Below are 21,760 nucleotides of genomic sequence, written 5' to 3' on the forward strand. Positions count from 1 at the left end.
GAGTTCGATGTCTTATTAGAATCCTCTCTACTGAGGCAGCTGATCAGGTAGGCAGTAGAAAGCAAGACAGCTTACTGGGTTTTCAGACAGACCCGCAGTCACAATATAGGGGACCATGACTTGATGTAAACAGTCAAGACCACTTATGCCACCTTCTGGTATTTGCCATAGTGCATTTATGACATGGTGTACATTGCCTGGCCAAAAAAAAGGTCACACACTCTAATATTTCATTGGACCGCCTTTAGCTTTGATTACTGCACTCATTCACTGTGGCATCGTTTCCACAAGCTTCTGCAATGTCACAACATTTATTTCTGTCCAGAGTTGCATTCATTTTTCCCCAAGATCTTGTATTGATGATGGGAGATTTGGACCACTACACAAAGTCTTCTCCAGCACATCCCAAAGATTCTCAATGGGGTTCAGGTCTGGACTCAGGTGGTGGCCAATCCATGTGTGAAAATGATGTCTCATGCTCCCTGAACCACTCTTTCACAATTTGAGCCCGTTGAATCCTGGCATTGTCATCTTGGAATATGCCCGTGCCATCAGGGAAGAAAAAATCCATTGATGGAATAACCTGGTGGTTTAGTATATTCAGGTAGTCAGCTGACCTCATTCTTTGTGCACATAACGTTGCTGAACCTAGACCTGACCAACTGCAGCAACCCCAGATCATAGCACTGCCCCCACAGGCTTGTACGGCATGATAGGTGCATCACTTCAGCCGCCTCTCCTCTCACCCTGAGGCACCCATCACTCTGGAACAGGGTAAATCTGGACTCATCAGACCACATGACCTTCTTCCATTGCTCCAGAGTCCAATCTTTATGCTCCCTAGCAAAGTGAAGCCGTTTCTGCCGGTTAGCCTCACTGACAAGTGGTTTTCTTAAGGTTACACAGCTGTTTAGTCCCAATCTCTTGAGTTCCCTTCGAATTGTGCGTGTGGAAATGCTCTTACTTTCACTATTAAACATTTCCCTGAGTTCTACTGGAGTTTTTCTACCATTTGATTTCACCAAACGTTTAAGTGATCGTCGATCACGATCATTCAAGATTTTTTTCCGACCACATTCCTTCCTCGAAGATGATGTTTCCCCACTGTCCTTCCACTTTTTAATAATGTGTTGGACAGTTCTTAACCTGATTTTAGTAGTTTCAGCTTCACCATAGATGTTTTCTCTGCTTGATGCATGCCAATAATTTGACCCTTCTGAAACAGATTAACATCTTTTCCACGACCACAGGATATGAATGAGAAGCTACTCACTGCATTGGTTAGGGTTAAATAACTTGTTGCCAGTTGAAACATAATCACCCATGCAGTAATTATCCAATGGGAGGTTCTTACCTATTTGCTTAGTTAAATCCTTTTTTTGCCAGGCAGTGTATAATTCTGTACAAAGTGTTACCACAGGTATATGTTTATAACATGCAACATAGAATATATCTGCACATTAAGTGTGTTAAGGAGTGTTTAACGGACGTCTCTGCACTCTGACGACAACAGGATGAGTAAGAGTGAGACAGGGCAGAGTGTAGAAATGGTTAGATGGTGGTAAAAGTGGGTTATATTTACCCGTTGTGTCTCCTGTTTGCTCTGTAGCCTGTTTGGCTTTGTGGATCTGCATACGGATTATGTCGATCTTGGTCTTGCTGTCCTGCAGCATTTTCTGTGTCGCCTGCAGCAGCTTTTTGTCCTGAAAGAGACAGCGTCCAGACATTAGTCAGTGTATTTACTCAATTGTACAATTTGAATTGTTTTTTGTAATATGAACATATCACTAAACAATGCAGTAACAGTATTAAACACAAGCAATAATACAACAATGAAACCCTAACTGACTAACATGAATTAATCAAGCTAAAAAGCTCAGTGACTTGAAACTAACATAGCAAACACATTGCTCCACTGTGTTAGTGGTGGCTACAGACACCCCTGTGACTGTTAAATGTAAATTTTTATTTTTAAAGTGGAAGCATTAAGAGCAAAAAGTAGCAGACTACACAAAATCCCAGAATGCAGAGTTTAATAGACTGGGTTTCAATTCAAATCAAATGCACACAGGCCTAAGATCACCAAGCTTAATGCTCATTTGGGTAGCTCAGTGGTTATGGTACTGGATTAGGGATTAGAAGATCACTGGTTCATGTCACACTACCAAATCGGCACTGTTGCCCTCAATGCATTAGACTATATTTGAATTAAGCCTAAATGTAAATTGTTTATTGAAGAGGCAAAATTAATACCACCACTGGACTATCTGGTCGTCTTACAGATTAATTTAAGTTAATAAAACATTTAAAATTGGGGCTATTATAAAGATTTAATTATTTTTTATGTAATGGTTTGATCTCAACCATGTGTTATTGTAGAAGACCGGTGTCTGACCTCTCTAATGCTCTTGTAGCTATAAAGAAATAAATCCCTGCATGCTTTTAAATGAAAAAGCATTATGCCAAAAATACAATGTCAGGTGACACAGAGGTGCAGCAGGTAGCTTTAGACTCTTGAAGATCTGGGATTTATCCTCGCCTCTAGTTATTATTTGGGTAAACCATGTACACATTAGTTTATTTCTGGGGACTCTCTTTTTGTCATCCCAGCTCACAACAAAAACATAGGTACACTAGCTATTTCACATTATCCTTAAGAGTAAGTTATTAGTGATAAGAGTAAGTGAGGGCAGTGATAGCTCAGTGGTTAAGGTACTGGACTAGTAAACAGAAGGTTGCCGGTTCAAGCCCCGCCACCACCAAGTTGCCACTGTTGGGTCCCTGAGCAAGGCCCTTAACCCTTAATTGCTCATTGTGTTCAGGTCATTGTGTAAGTTGCTTTGGATAAAAAAAGTCTGCTAAATGCTGAAAATGTAAATGATTAGTGTAAAATAAGATCTTGAGCAGGACAGTGGTCCAGGAGGGCCTGAGAACCTGGAACTGATGTTTACCTTCGGGTACTATCTTTGTAAACCATGTACATGGGGAATGGGGAAGGTTTGAACACTTCAAATTGTTTGTAGGACCCCCTTCCCAAAAAAAAGAAAGAAATAAAAAAAAAACCAAAGGTCTATCCATCCATCCATCCGCCGACCTACCTACCTACCTACCTACCTGCCTGCCTGCCTGCTTGTCTATCTATCTCACCCATGACCTTGACATGAACTAAGCAATTAAAGAAAATAAATTAAGTCTGGCAATTAATTTAAAATGACATTAAGTCTTAAATAAAAGCCATTTAAAATCAGGAAAAATCAGTGCTGTTACGTGGCTTTGGTGATTATTCCCTGGTATTATGTGCCACTGTGGTGCTGGCTTAAGTAGTGCATCTAGGTCTATGTAGGTCACCAATTAAAAGCTCTAGAATGTCTACAGTCCAGGTTTACTGTGGGTTTATGAGAATGTGACCAGATCTGTTGGGTCAACACTCACACAGCAACCAGAATTATTTGAGAATGTGACCAGATCTGTTGAATATGAAAATGTCCCAAAAGAATGTGCAGAGAAAGCGCAGTGCTGAGAAAATGAACAAATCTATTACATTTGCTGTGTTGTATAGAATGTCTATTCTATAATTTAAGATTTAAGGGAGAATATACTTGTATGTATAACAAAAAAGACCATTTAAGAAATGTTAGGTAAGGGGGTGGTTTGGGAGGTCTGGCACGGATTAATTCTGTTTACATTATTTCTTATGGGAAAAATAGGTTTAACTAATGAACATTTTGACTTAAGAACAGCCCTTCGGAACCAATTAAATTCGTAAGTCAAGGGTCTACTGTAGCACTAAAATGCTAAAAAAAAAAGCTGATTGAAGTAACCTAATATAAGACGTGATATATGTTTAATTTTTTATCCAATTTTCTTTTCATCATGTCAAAAACACCCACAACAAACTCAAACCCACTTTTATAAGAGAGCCATGACATGTTCTTTACAGACCCATATCTGTAGTCTTACTCTTGCTGGACTAGCAACACTAAAAGCAGTACTAACACTGCTAAATCTATTTTTACCTCACACATAGACACAAACACAAGACAGAAAGCTGCAAGTGACAGGAAGGAAGAGACACAGTAAGAAAGAAACTGTTTCTTGAAACTAAGTTTACTGATACCATCACTCAACAGCACAGTCTGCACGATGCCTCTCTGGAGTCAGCAGGTCATATAAACACTAATAATGACACTGTAAAAAATCATCTTTGTGTGGTACATAAAAATTTGGCTGATGTAAATTTGGGTAAGCACTTCACTAGATCACATGATTCAGGACCCAGAGCTCCTCTAGATCCATTAGCTTGATTATATTGAGTTATAAAATTGGCGAAGATTGGGCTTGGAGGAACAGTTGTCCCAGTGAGACAATCTAGGATGGTTGATGGTTTTAGTACGTTCTAGCAAATACATGCTGAAGCAGGAGATGTGTCAGCTTTTTTACAGAATAGAAGTAATAAAAAAATACTACATTAATGCACGGAATGTTATGTTGTGTTAACTTCTTTCTATGACAACTGTTAGTGTAGTTATACACTCATCTATCAGTGTATCTACTATATGCAGTTTCTAAATGGCTCAAAATAAACAAAATAAAGGTTTTGGAGAGGTTAAGTCAGTCCTGATTTGAATCATATTGAGATGCTGTGGCAAGAACTTAAACAGGTGATTTCTGTTTGAACACTCCCAATGTAGCTAAATTAAAGCAATTCTGCAAAGAATTAAACGTTTAAATGCAGTTGTTACTGCCAAGGTTGGCACAACTAGTTATTAGATTTAGGGGGAAATTACTGTTTGACATGAGTGATTTTAAATTTATGTCTATTTTTAATAAATGGAATGATGTTTATTAAGCTGCATGTATACCGATCACTCACTGTCCATTTTATCAGCTCCACTTACCATATAGGAGCACTTTGTAGTTCTACAATTACTGACTGTAGTCCATCTGTTTCTCTGCATGCTTTGTTAGCCCCCTTTCATGCTGTTCTTCAAAGGTCAGGACTCTCCCAGGACCACTACAGAGCAGGTATTATTTAGGTGGTGGATCATTCTCAGCACTGCAGTGACACACATGGTGGTGGTGTGTTAGTGTGTGATGTGCAGGTATGAGTGGATCAGACACAGCAGCGCTGCTGGAGTTTTTAAGCACCTCACTGTCACTGCTGGACTGAGAATAGTCCACCAACCAAATATGTCCAGCCAACAGCGCCCCGTGGGCAGCGTCCTGTGACCACTGATGAAGGTCTAGAAGATGACCAACTCAAACAGCAGCAATAGATGGGTGCTCGTCTCACTTTAAATCTACAAGGTGGACCAACTAGGTAGGAGTGTCTAAGAGAGTGGACAGTGAGTGGACACGGTATTTAAAAACTGATGTCTGATCCACTCATACCAGCACAACACACACTAACACACCACCACCATGTCAGTGTAACTGCAGTGCTGAGAATGATTCACCACCCAAATAATACCTGCTCTGTAATGGTCCTGATCATTAAAGAACACAGTGAAAACAGGCTAAAAAGGTATGTAGAGAAACAGATGGACTACATAAATGGAATGGAACCCTAATTATCTCATGTCATGAGCATTACATATACATGTTGCAGGAGCTTAGTTCACTGGAAGCTGGCTCAGCATCTGGCAGCTTCATGAGGATGCAAAGTTGACCCTTTTACAGTCCAAAGAAGCTTGATCAGGAATTGTCTATTTGGAAACCACTTTTAGAGAAGTGAAACGGTACAAAAAGGCTAAGATATGTTAAAGCTCACAAAAATTAGAATGAAGGTCAGTGGAAACGAGTATTATGGAGGAACAAATCCAAATGTGAAATTATTTGGACCCAATCGTCAACAACACATTTTATTATATTAACACATTTAGTTGATTATGAGGTATTTGTAGAATATCAGTGCAAGAGTGTGTGTTACCTTGGCAGCTCCGTTGGCATAAATGGGGATCATGTTTTCTGCTCCCTGTTTGACCTTCAGTTCAATGTTGAGCTGACGCTCCAAAGCCATGATCCTCTCCTGATTGGCTGAGGAGCAGCCATCATCTAAGGATCAAACACAGACGTATTACTAAAAGATTTCCAAATACTCCAGTGGCTATGAACAGTCATGTTTTAAAATACATGTATATTACAGAAATTATATTTATGGTGCTGAGATGCGGGTTCAAATCTCAGATCTCAGCTGTACTCTTGGTGAGCCATTCAGCTACACAGAAATGTTTGGCTTTGTAATGGGGTCTTTAGCCAAGCCGGGCAAGCCGTAGCCTAGTGGTTAACGTACTGGACTAGCAATCAGAAGGTCGCTGGTTCAAGCCCCACCACTGCCAGGTTGCTGCTGTTGGGCCTTTGAGCAAGGCCCTTAATCCTTAATTGCTCAGACTGTATCCTGTAACTGTAATGTAAGTCGCTTTGGATAAAGGCGTCTGCTAAATGCTGAAAACGTAAATGTAAATGTAGCCAAAACCCTTAATGGATTGGCACCCTGTCCAGGGTATTTCTGCCTTGAGCCCAGTGTTTCCTGGTGAAACCGGCCCTGCTGCAACCACAACCATAATAAAGTGATTTATGAAAATAAAATGATTTGAACTGTTACCAATTTTGCCTAATTGTTGTTCATTCCCAACCACTAGTCGAGTCTCACCAATCACATGACCGCCACTAACTTGTGAGCTTCTATAAAATTCTTCATTGTTCCACACCAATCTTTAAGCTGGTGCTTGTGCAATGTCAAGTCAAGTCAAATTTATTTGTATAGCGCTTTTTACAATGAACACTGTCTCAAAGCAACTTTACAGAATCCAGGACCAGCAGACCAAAAACACCTATTGAGCAAGCCAAGGGCAACAGTGGCAAGGGAAAACTCCCTTAAAACGAAACATTGAGAGGAACCAGACCCATCCTCTTTGGGTGGCCTGGAGGATGTAATAGGATTGCTGTCCTGTTTTGAATATCTTGCCTCACACATGAACAGTATTAGTTGGTGTAGCTTTGATTGACCAGAAATAATGGACTGTTTTCCTATCCACTCACAAGATCAGGTGATTTTCTCCAGTGGACTCTCTGTCATGAATGGCTATGGCATCAATTAGACATGAACTAGCCATTTTGCATAGGGCCACATTTTAGCAGACACCTTTACCCCCAGGTATATGGCATTATGACTAAATACAATTCAAGGGTCTTGCTCCAGGGTCCGACAGTGGATACCTGGGTGGTGAGCTCTTGATTAATAGTCCAGTACCGTAACTACTGAGCTACCACTGCTCTATGAATTGCTGTTGACTCAATCTATTTCCTCTACTGCTCGTCGTGATCCGAATTGTTGATTTTTTACGGCGGATGCTCTTCCTGACACAACCCTCCCTTGTGGGCTTGGGACCAGCACTACAATGCAATGCCTTATGCATCCTAGCAGGACAATATAGGACAATTCAGTGTCTCCAATTGGCCTGGCTGCATGTTTTTGGACTGTGGGAGGAAACCGGAGCACCCGGAAGAAAACCCACGCAGACACGGGGAGAACATGCAAACTCCACACAGAAAGGACCCGGACCGCCCCACCTGGGGATCGAACCCAGGACCTTCTTGCTGTGAGGCGACAGTGCTACCCACTTAGCCACCGTGCCGCCCTGCTGTTGACTCACTGTTGCTTATAAATGTTGGACACCCATTATTACCCATACCTTCCTTGGACTTGTAGGGTAGTAGCAACTCAGTGGTTAAGTTACTGGACTAGTAATGGAAAGGTCGCTGGTTCAAGCCCCACCAATGCCAGATTGCCACTGCTGGGCCCTTAAACAAGGCCACTAAACCTCAATTGCTTAGACAATATACTGTCACAGAACTGTAAGTCACTTTAGATAAAAGTGTCTGCTAAATTCTGAAAATGTAAATGGACAGTTTTAATAACTGATTGCAAGTAAACAAATGCAACATGCAGAACATGGTTATAGTGATGACCTATGATCTCCAACAAGTGAAGTCATCCTGACTACTGACTACTGTTGGGCAGGAATACACACAATCTAATAGCTAATCTATCAACCAGAATGTTTTGAGAGATGAAACAAAACCAAAGTGGATTACTCAAAGGGAACTTGAAGCTCTGATCCTGGAGTTGTAAGGTAACTAAGTACCGATTCCTCACCCTTGCAGTCGTCTGTGCCCTTCACCATGATGTGTGCATCCAGCTCCTGAAGCTGGGTATGCAAAGCGTCCAGTCTGCGCTTGGAGGAGCGAAGCTGGCTGTCCACCTGATGGGCGTTGCGTTTGTCGGTGGTGGCCCGTCGCAGGTTCTCCGCCCCCTCTTTGATCTTCAGTTCCTTGCGGATCTCTTTGCGGATTCTCTCGCGCTGTTCCTCCAGACGCTGCTGCACTCCTGAATCCGAGAAATCCGAGTTGGAGTCCAAACCTAGCTGCTCCAACACTGAACCCCCTGGGTCTACCTGTGAGGGAGAGAGTCGGACATACTAAATTCACCAAAGAGCTACCACATTTTAATAAAATACCCCATCCCGCACCAGCATCAAATCAGACATTAAAATAAATATTCATATAACCATAGTAACCAAAGTGAAACAGTGATGCTTAAAAATTTGTAGTTTTGGTTTTGCTGGATATTTATAACCCCTTTTCATAGCCAGACTCTTAATTATCCAACAAGCAGACTGCTTTCAGTTAAGAACTGTAAATAATAATAGCAGAGAGGTTACTTGCAATTGTTCTTTGTTTATAGGACAGTGGTGGCTTAGTGGTTAAGCCAGTACACTGGACTGGTAATCAGAAGGTTGCTGCTTCAATTTAAAGGCCCTTATCCCCTAACAGCCACAATTAAAATCACTTTGGATAAAACCATATGCTGTAAATGTAAACGCAAATGTGAAAACATTACAAATATGCTCTTTCTATGTTTGTCAGTTAAAGGTTCAAGACAATTAACAACATTTCTTTCTTTATTGCATTTTACAAAAGGTCCAAGGTTTGTATATAAAAGAAATATATTCCTCAAACTTTGTGGGATTATGGGAAACAGTATGGGTCCTTTTCCTGTTTCATACAGAGATCATTTGAGCAATCTGGTGAGTAAGAACTCCGGTGACTTGCACAAAGCCTTGACCTCAACCCCACCTGACAGCTTTAGGATAAATTGAAATAAAAGCCTTCAAGCTAAACCTTTTTAACATCAGAGCCTAGCTTTTTGATTGAATACGCACAAATTCCCATAGACATGTGTTACAATCTTGTAGGTTTGGAGAACATTACTGTAGGCTGCGGAGGAAGGTTTATAGGGGGTCACATACTTTCAGCCATATAGTGTAATTTAGAGTCATATTTCTGTATCTTGTAATGCGAGTAGGTCTGTACACAGATCAATTCTAATACAATGACTGAAGCATTAAATTTGATCTGAATCAGTATAGCTGCTTTAAACACAAATATACACTCCCCTTCTGCTCTCTAGTGATGCAATCCGATTTGCAAATGAGTCATTTTTTAAATGATTCCTTTAAAAAAAATCATTTAAGCCGATTCACAAGCTAAAGTAAATCAAAGTGTTTTGAGTACTAACTGGTTGTTTATCTTACAAAAAATCTAAAAACAAACAAAAAAAACCTGTTGTAATATTAATGAAGATATTTGGGGGTATTTTATTTTTACTTGGTTTTTTTTATATAGAAAAGTTAAAAAGCTGTGCGCTAAGAAAATAATCAGGAAAATGCCATGTCCCAAACCACACTCTATCCTAGTGTATTCTAAATATTATGTAGTAATTAATGTAGTAATTAGGGGAAAGATTCAGTGTAAATGAGTAAATTAACTAGATATAGTAAAACATCTAAAGTAAAAAATGTGTAATACATGTAATAAACATTCACATACTTTAGTCTAGACACTGTTTGTATTTACAAGCTTATTTTATTTAACTATTGATAACTTGCTGCAGTATTTCTTTCAGGTTGCTTTAAAACAGTATATAAAACTAATAAAAGGGAAGAAACTTGTTTATCAAAAGCATGATTTACCGGAAATCTGTTTAAATGTGTTATTATGAGTTTAAATAAACTGAATATGTGATTATGGCACTGTAACCATCAAATGACTATTCTTTAACCTTTCAATAACATTTAAAACACGTAAAGTAAAGTACGCTAGCGCACCAGAGCTGGGGTTTCGAATAAATCGTATGGAATCTCAGCTTTGCCTTCCGACTGGGCTGGAGGGCTGCATGAACAACGATTGGCTGTTGTTCAGGGTTAGGGGTAAAAAGTCGGTTCATAGGTCCTCATAACTGGTGCAACTGCGGCCCCTACTGGCTGACTGATGGTGCCTGCACAGGGCTGAGGAATAATGCTGATGGGTGTGTGGCCCTCTGACACAGTGCCCGTTGGTGTATGAACTCGACTCGTGCAGGTGAAAAATGCAGTCTGTACTGACTGTACGTGCCGGAAGGAGCGTATGTCAGTTGAGAGGCGTCCTCAGTCAGCGGTGAAGGGTCGAATCAGTACAGAGGACACATTCAGGGTAATTGGACACGACTAGATTAGGGGAGAAAATTGGGGGAAAAAAGTGGGAAAAATATTATAAAAAATAAGTAAATAAATAACATTTAAAACATACTCTGATGAACCAAAACATTAGGACCACCCCCTTAAATGTGCATGGCAATTTATATTTTGCAACAATGGTGCATGTAAGGGTCAGAGATCTATTAAATCTCTGGCTAATGGTAGATACTCATAGTCAAGTGTTGAATGCACCAGATCTGATCAGCATAAAGACCTAAGTGACTTTAATAAGAGCTGAATCATCTTTAAAACAGCATGGGATACTGACAGGCAGCTGTAGTGAGTGACCATAAAAAGTGGAAGAAAACTGCTATGTCACCAAGACTCAGTAATACCAGAGGAAATGAAGGCTATGGTATGGACCAATAGAAGAGCCACTGTGGCTCAAACTGCAGACCATGTTGACACTGGTGATGAGGTGAATGTGTCACAACACACAGTGCATCAAACCCTTCTTTATATAAAGCTTCGAATTTGCCGACTGGTCAAAGTTGCCATGCATGCATCCTGCCCATCATCCAAAGCACCTACAGTGAGCACGAGAGATCACAAGTGGATGCACCAGGATGTGCTGTGAGATAATCCAACACACAACAGACAGATGTAGAGGGACTTGCTGGTAATGTTCTGGTACCAGTTACCACAAGACTTATTTAGATGTCTTGTGGAGTCTATCAACAGACCTATTTTGATCTGATTGAATATATCATCAGAGCTATTTTGACCGCATTTTGGTTAATCTGTGTTACCTTGCAAAGTGAAACAGCAAGTGCTTTGACTACAGGAAATGCTATTATTAACAAATATAGCTCTAACACTTTCAAACCATTCGAAAATGTGCACGTTCCAAAGCATTTTAATTATCATTACCTGTATTATACCATATAATAAAGCCACAGCATATAATAAAGCCTCACCATATAAAAATTCACACCATATAATAATGCCTCATCATATAATAAAGCCACAGCATGTAATAATGCCTCATCATATAATAAAGCCACAGCATGTAATAATGCCTCATCATATAAGTCACAGCATATAATAATGCCTCATCATATAATAAAGCCACAGCATGTAATAATGCCTCATCATATAAGTCACAGCATATAATAATGCCTCATCATATAATAAAGCCACAGCATGTAATAATGCCTCATCATATAAGTCACAGCATATAATAATGCCTCATCATATAATAAAGCCACAGCATGTAATAATGCCTCATCATATAAGTCACAGCATATAATAATGCCTCATCATATAATAAAGCCACAGCATGTAATAATGCCTCATCATATAAGTCACAGCATATAATAATGCCTCATCATATAATAAAGCCACAGCATGTAATAATGCCTCATCATATAATAAAGCCACAGCATATAATAATGCCTCATCATATAATAAAGCCACAGCATGTAATAATGCCTCATCATATAATAAAGCCACAGCATATAATAATGCCTCATCATATAATAAAGCCACAGCATGTAATAATGCCTCATCATATAATAAAGCCACAGCATATAATAATGCCTCATCATATAATAAAGCCACAGCATGTAATAATGCCTCATCATATAATAAAGCCACAGCATATAATAATGCCTCATCATATAATAAAGCCACAGCATGTAATAATGCCTCATCATATAATAAAGCCACAGCATATAATAATGCCTCATCATATAATAAAGCCACATCATATAATAATGCCTCATCATATAATAAAGCCACAGCATATAATAAAGCCTCATCATATAATAAAGCCACAGCATATAATAATGCCTCATCATATAGTAAAGCCACAGCATGTAATAATGCCTCATCATATAATAAAGCCACAGCATGTAATAATGCCTCATCATATAATAAAGCCACAGCTTATAATAATGCCTCATCATATAATAAAGCCACAGCATATAATAATGCCTCATCATATAATAAAGCCACAGCTTATAATAATGCCTCATCATATAAGTCACAGCATATAATTATGCCTCATCATATAATAAAGCCACAGCTTATAATAATGCCTCATCATATAAATCACAGCATGTAATAAAGCCTCATCATATAATAAAGCCACAGCATATAATAATGCCTCATCATATAATAAAGCCACAGCATATAATAATGCCTCATCATATAAGTCACAGCATATAATAATGCCTCATCATATAAGTCACAGCTTATAATAATGCCTCATCATATAATAAAGCCACAGCATATAATAATGCCTCATCATATAAGTCACAGCATATAATAATGCCTCATCATATAAGTCACAGCTTATAATAATGCCTCATCATATAATAAAGCCACAGCATATAATAATGCCTCATCATATAAGTCACAGCATATAATAATGCCTCATCATATAAGTCACAGCTTATAATAATGCCTCATCATATAATAAAGCCACAGCATATAATAATGCCTCATCATATAAGTCACAGCTTATAATAATGCCTCATCATATAATAAAGCCACAGCATATAATAATGCCTCATCATATAAGTCACAGCTTATAATAATGCCTCATCATATAATAAAGCCACAGCATATAATAATGCCTCATCATATAATAAAGCCACAGCTTATAATAATGCCTCATCATATAAGTCACAGCATATAATAATGCCTCATCATATAATAATGCCTCATCATGTAATAATGCCTCATCATATAATAAAGCCTCATCATATATGAAGCCACAGCATGTAATAATGCCTCATCATATAATAAAGCCTCATCATATAATAATGCCTCATCATATATGAAGCCACAGCATGTAATAAAGCCTCATCATATAATAATGCCTCATCATATATGAAGCCACAGCATGTAATAATGCCTCATCATATAATAAAGCCTCATCATATATGAAGCCACATTATACTGTATAATAAAGCCACATCATATAATAAAGCCACATCATATAATAAAGCCACAGCATATAATAAAGCCACATCATATAATAAAGCCACAGCATATAATAAAGCCACATCATATAATAAAGCCACAGCATATAATAATGCCTCATCATATAATAAAGCCACATCATATAATAATGCCTCATCATATAATAAAGCCACATCATATAATAATGCCTCATCATATATGAAGCCACAGCATGTAATAATGCCTCATCATATAATAAAGCCTCATCATATATGAAGCCACATTATACTGTATAATAAAGCCACATCATATAATAAAGCCACATCATATAATAAAGCCACATCATATAATAAAGCCACATCATATAATAAAGCCACAGCATATAATAAAGCCACATCATATAATAAAGCCACAGCATATAATAATGCCTCATCATATAATAAAGCCACATCATATAATAAAGCCACATCATGTAATAATGCCACATCATATAATAAAGCCACAGCATATAATAAAGCCTCACCATGTAATGAAGCCTCACCATAAAATAAAGCCACATTAATTAATAAAGCCACACTATATAATAAAGCCACACCATATAATAAAGCCATACCATATAATAAAGCCTCATTATTAAATAAAGCCACACCATATAATAAAGCCACATTATATAATGAAGCCTCACCAAATAATAAAGCCACACCATATAATAAGGCCACACCATATGATAAAGACACACCACATAACAAGACCACATCATATAACAAAGGCACATACACACTCACACAGTCCTTTGATCACACCTAGGGGCAAATGAGAGAAGGTTACACCCTTTTGCATGTTTTGAAGAAAACCAGAATGCCCAAATGAAACCCATGTAAAGAAGAACATGTGAAATTCCTCACAGACAGTGATTGTAGGTGAGAATCAAACCCAGGTCCTCAGGCAGCATACTGTACTGAGCAGTATCCATTAGACTGTGAATAGTATTCATATTCCTGCAGCTTTTATTGCAGACCTGTTTTTGGTGGTTCTTGGATTACTACTTGTCATTGGACAAAGGATCTTTCAGCACAAAGTGACAGTTTGGGTTTTCTTTCTGGCCATGGTTGAGAAATCACTGTTTCATGCTCTGTTTATGAGGTGTAGTTGAATTAGTCCTTTTTCTTTGGACACAGAAAAGTCATCTGTAGTCATAATAACATAATCATAATAATCACTATAAGGAATTAGGAGATAAGAGCACAAAGTGAAATTACATTTCTTTTCTACATCAACAAATTTATCATTTAAGTAGCTGATAAATATTTTTGACCCAGGGAATTTTCCACAACTTTTGTACAATTTTTAATTTTGTCACAAAAAAAGGTTACAGAAATAATTAAAATTCCACAGGTTATGAAATACATGTCTCTTACAAGTGTGACATCAGTACAACTCAAATTCCAGACAAGCTGAGTAAATGTTTTTTTTAATATGTTGGTCTAAATAGGGTTACAAATCTATTTAAGGCTCTGGGACTAAAACCACAGTAAGAGCTGAAGATAATGCTAAAATCTCTTCAAAGGCTCAGAAAGACTAAAGTCTCCCACTCAATGGCAGACTTAAGTCTACTTTCAGTCAAGGTAAGTTTGACTTTACAACTTGAAAGAGACAAGGCAAGAAAGAACTTCATGGAAGGCTAGTGAGAAGAAAACCTAGTCTAACCTATTGTGAAAAAGCTCCAGGAAACCTTTGTCAATCAAGTTCTGTAGACAGGCCGATGAAATATAGAATTTCCTAAACAACAAAGGTCATACAATCTTATTAATGATATACTATAAAATGCATTTCATTAAGAACTCTTGTAGCAAGAGTCAAAGGCTGTAATGGTAGTGTTATGGTATGAATGTGTTTTGCTTTGTCTGGACCTGCATGATATTATTACTGAGGAAAAAATTCTATTTCAAAATATATGATCGGCATATATCAACAAATTCTAAAGAACATAGGGTTATCTGTCCAAAAGCTGCAGGTGAGGTGTAACAGATCTAAAATACAATAGGAAGTTTACATGTGGCTGTTCTAAAGATTCCCTAATTTCCTTTGGGTTCTATAAAGTATCTATCTATTATTTATAAAATTGTAGAAATGAACTTAGTATTTAGCTGCAGGTAGAAATAATAGTTGCAGTAACTGATTATAAGCAGTTAACTTTTTCTGAAGAGTGAAATGGATGTTGAATGGCTTTGTCCCTTACAGTGGGGCCAAAAAGTATTTAGTCAGCCACTGATTGTGCAGGTTCTCCTACTTAGAAAGATGAGAGAGGTCTGTAATTTTTATCATAGGTACACTTCAACTATGAGAGACAAAATGAGGAAAAAAAATCCAGGAAATCACATTGTAGGATTTTTAAAGAATTTATTTGTAAATTATGGTGGAAAATAAGTATTTGGTCAAAAACAAAAGTTCAACTCAATACTTTGTAACATAACCTTTGTTGGCAATGACAGAGGTGAAACGTTTCCTGTAAGTCTTCACCAGGTTTGCACACACTGTAGCTGGTATTTTGGCCCATTCCTCCATGCAGATCTCCTCTAGAGCAGTGATGTTTTGGGGCTGTCGCTGGGCAACACGGACTTTCAACTCCCTCCACAAATTTTCTATGGGGTTGAGGTCTGGAGACTGGCTAGGCCACTCCAGGACCTTGAAATGCATTTTACGGAGCCACTCCTTTGTTGCCCGAGCGGTGTGTTTGGGATCATTGTCATGCTGGAAGACCCAGCCACGTTCCATCTTCAATGCTCTCACTGATGGAAGGAGGTTTTGGCTTAAAATCTCACGATACATGGCCCCGTTCATTCTTCCCTTAACACGGATCAGTCGTCCTGTCCCCTTTGCAGAAAAACAGCCCCAAAGCATGATGTTTCCACCCCCATGCTTCACAGTCGGTATGGTGTTTACTCAGCATTCTTCTTCCTCCAAACACGACGAGTTGAGTTTTTACCAAAAAGTTCCATTTTGGTTTCATCTGACCACATGATATTCTCCCAATCCTCTTCTGGATCATCCATATGCTCTCTGGCAAACTTCAGACGGGCCTGGACATGTACTGGCTTAAGCAGGGGGACACGCCTGGCACTGCAGGATTTGAGTCCCTCTCTGCGTAGTGTGTTACTGATGGTAGCCTTTGTTACTTTGGTCTCAGCTCTCTGCAGGTCATTCATCAGGTCCCTCCGTGTAGTTCTGAAATTTTTGCTCACCGTTCTCATGATCATTTTGACCCCACGGGATGAGATCTTGCGTGGGGCCCCAGATCGAGGGAGATTATCAATGGTCTTGTATGTCTTCCATTTTCTTACAATTGCTCCCACAGTTGATTTATTCACACCAACCTGCTTGCCTATTGTAGATTCACTCTTCCCAGCCTGGTGCAGGTCTACAATTTTCTTCCTGGTGTTCTTCGACAGCTCTTTGGTCTTGGCCATGGTTGAGTTTTGAGTCTGACTGTTTGAGGCTGTGGACGGGTGTCTTTTATACAGATAACGAGGTCAAACAGGTGCCATTAATACAGGTAACGAGTGGAGGACAGAAGAGCTTCTTAAAGAAGAAGTTACAGGTCTGTGAGAGCCAGAAATCTTGCTTGTTTGTGGGTGACCAAATACTTATTTTCCACCATAATTTACAAATAAATTCTTTAAAAATCCTACAATGTGATTTCTTGGATTTTTTTTTTCCTCATTTTGTCTCTCATAGTTGAAGTGTACCTATGATGAAAATTACAGACCTCTCTCATCTTTCTAAGTAGGAGAACCTGCACAATCAGTGGCTGACTAAATACTTTTTGGCCCCTTTGTACATAAATAAATTGTTTTAAAAAAATGTGGTGTTTTTATGTAAGCTTCATTACTAAGCTTCAATACCAGAGGACAATGGAAACACATGTAAATAATAAATTGTTACACACACTGTAAATAATAATTTTTATTTTTTAACCTTTGCCTTTACCAAAAAATTATTTAGACTTTATCTGCTCTTGCTATTTATACAAGTTTGTGTGTGTGTGTGTGTGTTAGTGTTAGTTGAGATCTGGCTGGTAGTCTGACTATTGCTTTCTGAGCATTGTCTGAGGAAGTGGCCTAGAAACGTCGACTCTACGAAAAGCTTTCAAAGCTTTACAGTTGCTTTACAATAATATAAGAGTCTGATTTCTTTATTACAGTTATATAGAAAGTCCAGCATGACCAAGAAAGGCAGCAACAGGCTGGACTGGGGGCTGCAATCCATCACAAAGCACCAAACACTTACACAGAAGTAAAGGCAGTGTCAACCTAATGTGTGTAAACTTCTGACCTACTGGAATTCTGATATAATTAGGGATGTCCCGATCCGATCTCAAAGATCGGGATCGGGGCCGATCAAGGCATTTTTTAACTGATCGGAATCGGCTTTACTAAACCCGATCGTAATCCCGATCTTTTGTTTTACATCAGCATGTCCGCTGTGTGGAAATACTTTAAATTGGAAAGTGAAACGAGTCCAGCAGCGACGTGTAATGTCTGTAATGCGAGCGTTTCACGAGGCGGTGGGAGCAGAGCTGCGTTCATTACTGTAGAATTTTACTGTTTATATGGTGTATGAGTCAAGGATCACTCCGGTTTACAAAACAACGTAGTGATGCACTCGTTTAATAAAGAAATATTACACAGTATATTCACATATTGTCGGGAGCAGAACACTTTATTAACTTCTTCTGTTACGGTACCGAATAGCGGACAGCTAGAGTCAAGCACACTATTCTATGCACTATGGAAGCCCCAAAGGGTCACTTCGCATAGAAACGTCCATCAAACCACTGTCAAAATACAAGCACTTTAAAAACTGGCTTTCCTTCATAACAAAAGAGCCTTTCCATTTTATTTTGGTATTCAGGTTTTACTGTAATGCTTTTAAGTAACTTTTTTTCTTATATTCAAGTTAAGCTGCTACACAGATTTCTGTTCATTTTTAGTGCATCACTGCATTAAACAGATTTTTTTTCTTCGAATGTAAAGTTTAAAGTAAAACTGTAATTATCTCACTTATTTTGATTGATTTTGTAAAAATACAAAACATATAGCTTGGATGCAGCATTTTTCCCTACAGCACTGCAGAGCTATTTAGTTGTTAAACATATACATTGGATTAATTTGAATAACTGTTATGTACTTGAAGTGTGCACTGTGTGAACAGTATTATCCAGTTCTTATCTACACAATATCTAGAAAATACAAGTATCGGTTTGAGACTCGGTATCGGATCAGGATCAAAATTAATAATCGGGATCGGTATCGGGAACAAAAAAACGTGATCGGGACATCCCTAGATATAATAAATTATTTGTGATTATTTCACAGATCGGATCACAGGGCAGTTGTAGCCTAGTGATTAAGGTACTGGACCAGTAATCAGAAGGTTGCCGGTTCAATCCCCACTACTGTCAGGTTGCCACTGTTGGGCCTTTGAGCAAGGCCCTTAACCCTCAATTGCTTAGACTGTATACTGTCACAACTGTAAGTTGCTTTGGATACAAGCATCTGCTAAATGCCGAAAATGTAAATGTACACATTCTTGGCAAAATTGTCTCTGTCATGTACAGAGTTTCTTAAAACAACAGTTTGTTGACATGGAGTCTGTGAAGGGACTCTTATGCATTTTCTCCCTTTTTTCTCCCTTTTACCAAGTCCAGTTGCCCGATTGGGTCATGCTTCCTCTCCACCAATGCCGATCCCAGCTCTGATTGAGGAGAATGAAGCTAACCCACGCCCCGTGGGCAGCAGCCATATGCATTTTGTCACCTACATTTTGATGTGTGCAATGCAGATCAGCACTGTGTATGGAGAGACACACCCTGACAGCACTCTTTTCCCGTATCTGTGCAGGCGCCATCAATCAGCCAGCAGAGGTTGTAATTGCATTAGTTATGAGAGAGTCCCTATCCGGCTTTTATAATATCCCACCCCTATCTGAACAACAGGCCAATCGTTTTACCGCTGCGCCACCTGAGCGGCTAACTCAATCTTTGTTTCATCTGAACACCCATCTTCCTCCGAAATAAATAATGGGAAAAAAATAATCTAGGAAATAAAGTTTCCGTTTTACATTTTTACCCAGGATAGTTTATCAGATTTTCCAAAAACTTCACAGGATGGCATATGAATAAGAATTCTGAAGTACATAAATTTAATAAGAGTGTTTTATTCTTGAACACATAAGTCTGATTTTCAAACATTCAGTCCCAGAAAAATAATGTCTACAGAAATCGATAAAAAGATTGCAATGAAATGCATGTGACGTGTTGATAGACTTTTGACAGGTTGATGAACTGAGAGATTAAAATAATAAATAAGAGAAAAGATTTAAAAAAAACAAAACAAGAGAAACACACACGTGGGTGAATCTGATGAACTTTAGCTTTAAATGTTACTTCCCTTTCTAGTCAGTGTGACAGGGGTCAGATGACACAGCACAATGAAAAAATGAAGTCCTAAAGTTAGAACTGACATTGAGGAACACACTCACAAACACACACACAGCACCTGTTCCTTCAACAAAACATATTATCTCACTGGCACTAAAACCAACTGCAACCGAGAACAATAATGATTTGATCCCTGAAAACCAATCTCGCTCTTTGATGCTAGTTATGCTGACAGGCAGGTAAAAGGTCAAAAACAGGGACAAGAAACTGGTGCAGAGAATATAGATTTAAAGTGAAAGGAGGCCACTAGAAAAAACACAAATAAAAGTATCTGACAGTCCAAGTCTTGCAAAAACAAGACATATACAAGTATACTGTATTATAAACAAGTATATATTACAATATACGTATTTGTACAGTACAGCATCTTGTAATATGTTAAAACAAATGAATAATTTAAAAAACAAGCTTCCCAACTAAATGCTGTTTGTTTCACAGTGGCACTAGTGCACTAGTTTTGCAGACAAAAGTATTTTATACTAATGAAATAAAACAGTAACTTTAGTTTTATAAAGTATATTGTTTTAAATAAAAGCATAACTGCAATTCATTCATTCATTCATTCATTGTCTGTTTTATCACCGATTTATCCTATTCAGGGTAAATGTAGTTATATGTAGGTACAATGTAGGTACAATTCACTACATATAACTACATATTTAAAAAGTATGATGTATGGCCGCTCAGGTGGCGCAGCGCTAAAGTACGCTAGCGCACCGGAGTTGGGGTTTCGAATCTCAGCTCTGCCTTCTGACTGGGCTGGGTGGCTGCATGAACAACGATTGGCTGTTGTTCATAGGGGTAAAAAGTCGGACCACAGGTCCTCATAACTGTTGCAACTGCGGCCCCTGCTGGCTGACTGATGGCGCCTGCACAGGGCTGAGGAATAATGCTGATGGGGCGTGTCCCTCCGTACACAGTGCCCGTCGGTGTATGAACTCGACTCGTTCAGGTGAAAAATGCAGTCTGTACTGACTGTACGTGCCGGAGGGGGCGTATGTTAGTTGAGAGGCGTCCTCAGTCAGCGGTGAAGGGTCGAATCAGTATAGAGGACGCAATCAGGGTAATTGGACACGACTAGATTAGGGGAGAAAAGTATGATGTATGATTATTTTTATTCCATGTTCATGTTTAAGTGCTGCTTTATCCAGTCATGGCTGTGATGGGTCTGATTTCCCCTAAATCACTGGGTGCAATGTAGTAGCGCAACCCAGACAAGACACCAATCCATCATGGGGCATCTGCCAGCCCGTCCTTTAAACATAGTCAATCATGTCTGTTTGACCCTCAACCGGTAGACAGCACAGCTGGAGATTTAAATCCTCGATTCCAACTGTAGTGAGCTAGCGCGTTTACCGAGCATGATTTATTACATTTTCTTTTCTATTTTTCTATTTTCTCTCATTTTCTTCCAATTTAGAGTAGTGAATTTGTCTTCCGCTGCTGGGGGATCCCTGATTGCAGTTGAGGTGGGTATATTGCTGCTCACGCCTCCTCCGACACGCAGCCCTTTGCGGAACCTATGCGCTCTGCACAGACGCCTCTCTATCTGCTAATCAGGGTCCTTACGCAGTGTTTGCAGACCCCACCCACATAGTCTGGTCATCCTGCCCTAGCAGAAAAGTATCTGCTGCTGGCACTGCCAATTATGCCCGCTAGATGGCGCCCAGCCGGTGAGTTTCAAACCGAGGAGTTCAGAATCTCGTGCTGGTGTGCTAGCGGAATATCCTGCTGCGCCACCTGGGCGCCCATGATTTATTACATTTGTGGGGCTTAA

General features: G+C 39.0%; 1 protein-coding gene across 1 annotated transcript in view; it reads right to left on the reverse strand.

Moving 5' to 3' along the window:
- pkn1b (protein kinase N1b) overlaps positions 1-21,760 on the reverse strand; it is an 85,314-nt gene that overhangs the window by 40,977 nt on the left and 22,577 nt on the right. Inside the window, exons 3-5 of the mRNA XM_062990889.1 lie at positions 8,159-8,456; positions 5,930-6,054; positions 1,583-1,703 (exon numbers count right to left, since the gene is read on the reverse strand). Coding sequence (XP_062846959.1) covers positions 1,583-1,703; positions 5,930-6,054; positions 8,159-8,456 — 544 coding nt within the window. The remainder of the gene's footprint in view (positions 1-1,582; positions 1,704-5,929; positions 6,055-8,158; positions 8,457-21,760) is intronic.

This window comes from Trichomycterus rosablanca, chromosome 2, assembly GCF_030014385.1.
Source record: "Trichomycterus rosablanca isolate fTriRos1 chromosome 2, fTriRos1.hap1, whole genome shotgun sequence".
NCBI classification, from domain to species: domain Eukaryota; kingdom Metazoa; phylum Chordata; class Actinopteri; order Siluriformes; family Trichomycteridae; genus Trichomycterus; species Trichomycterus rosablanca.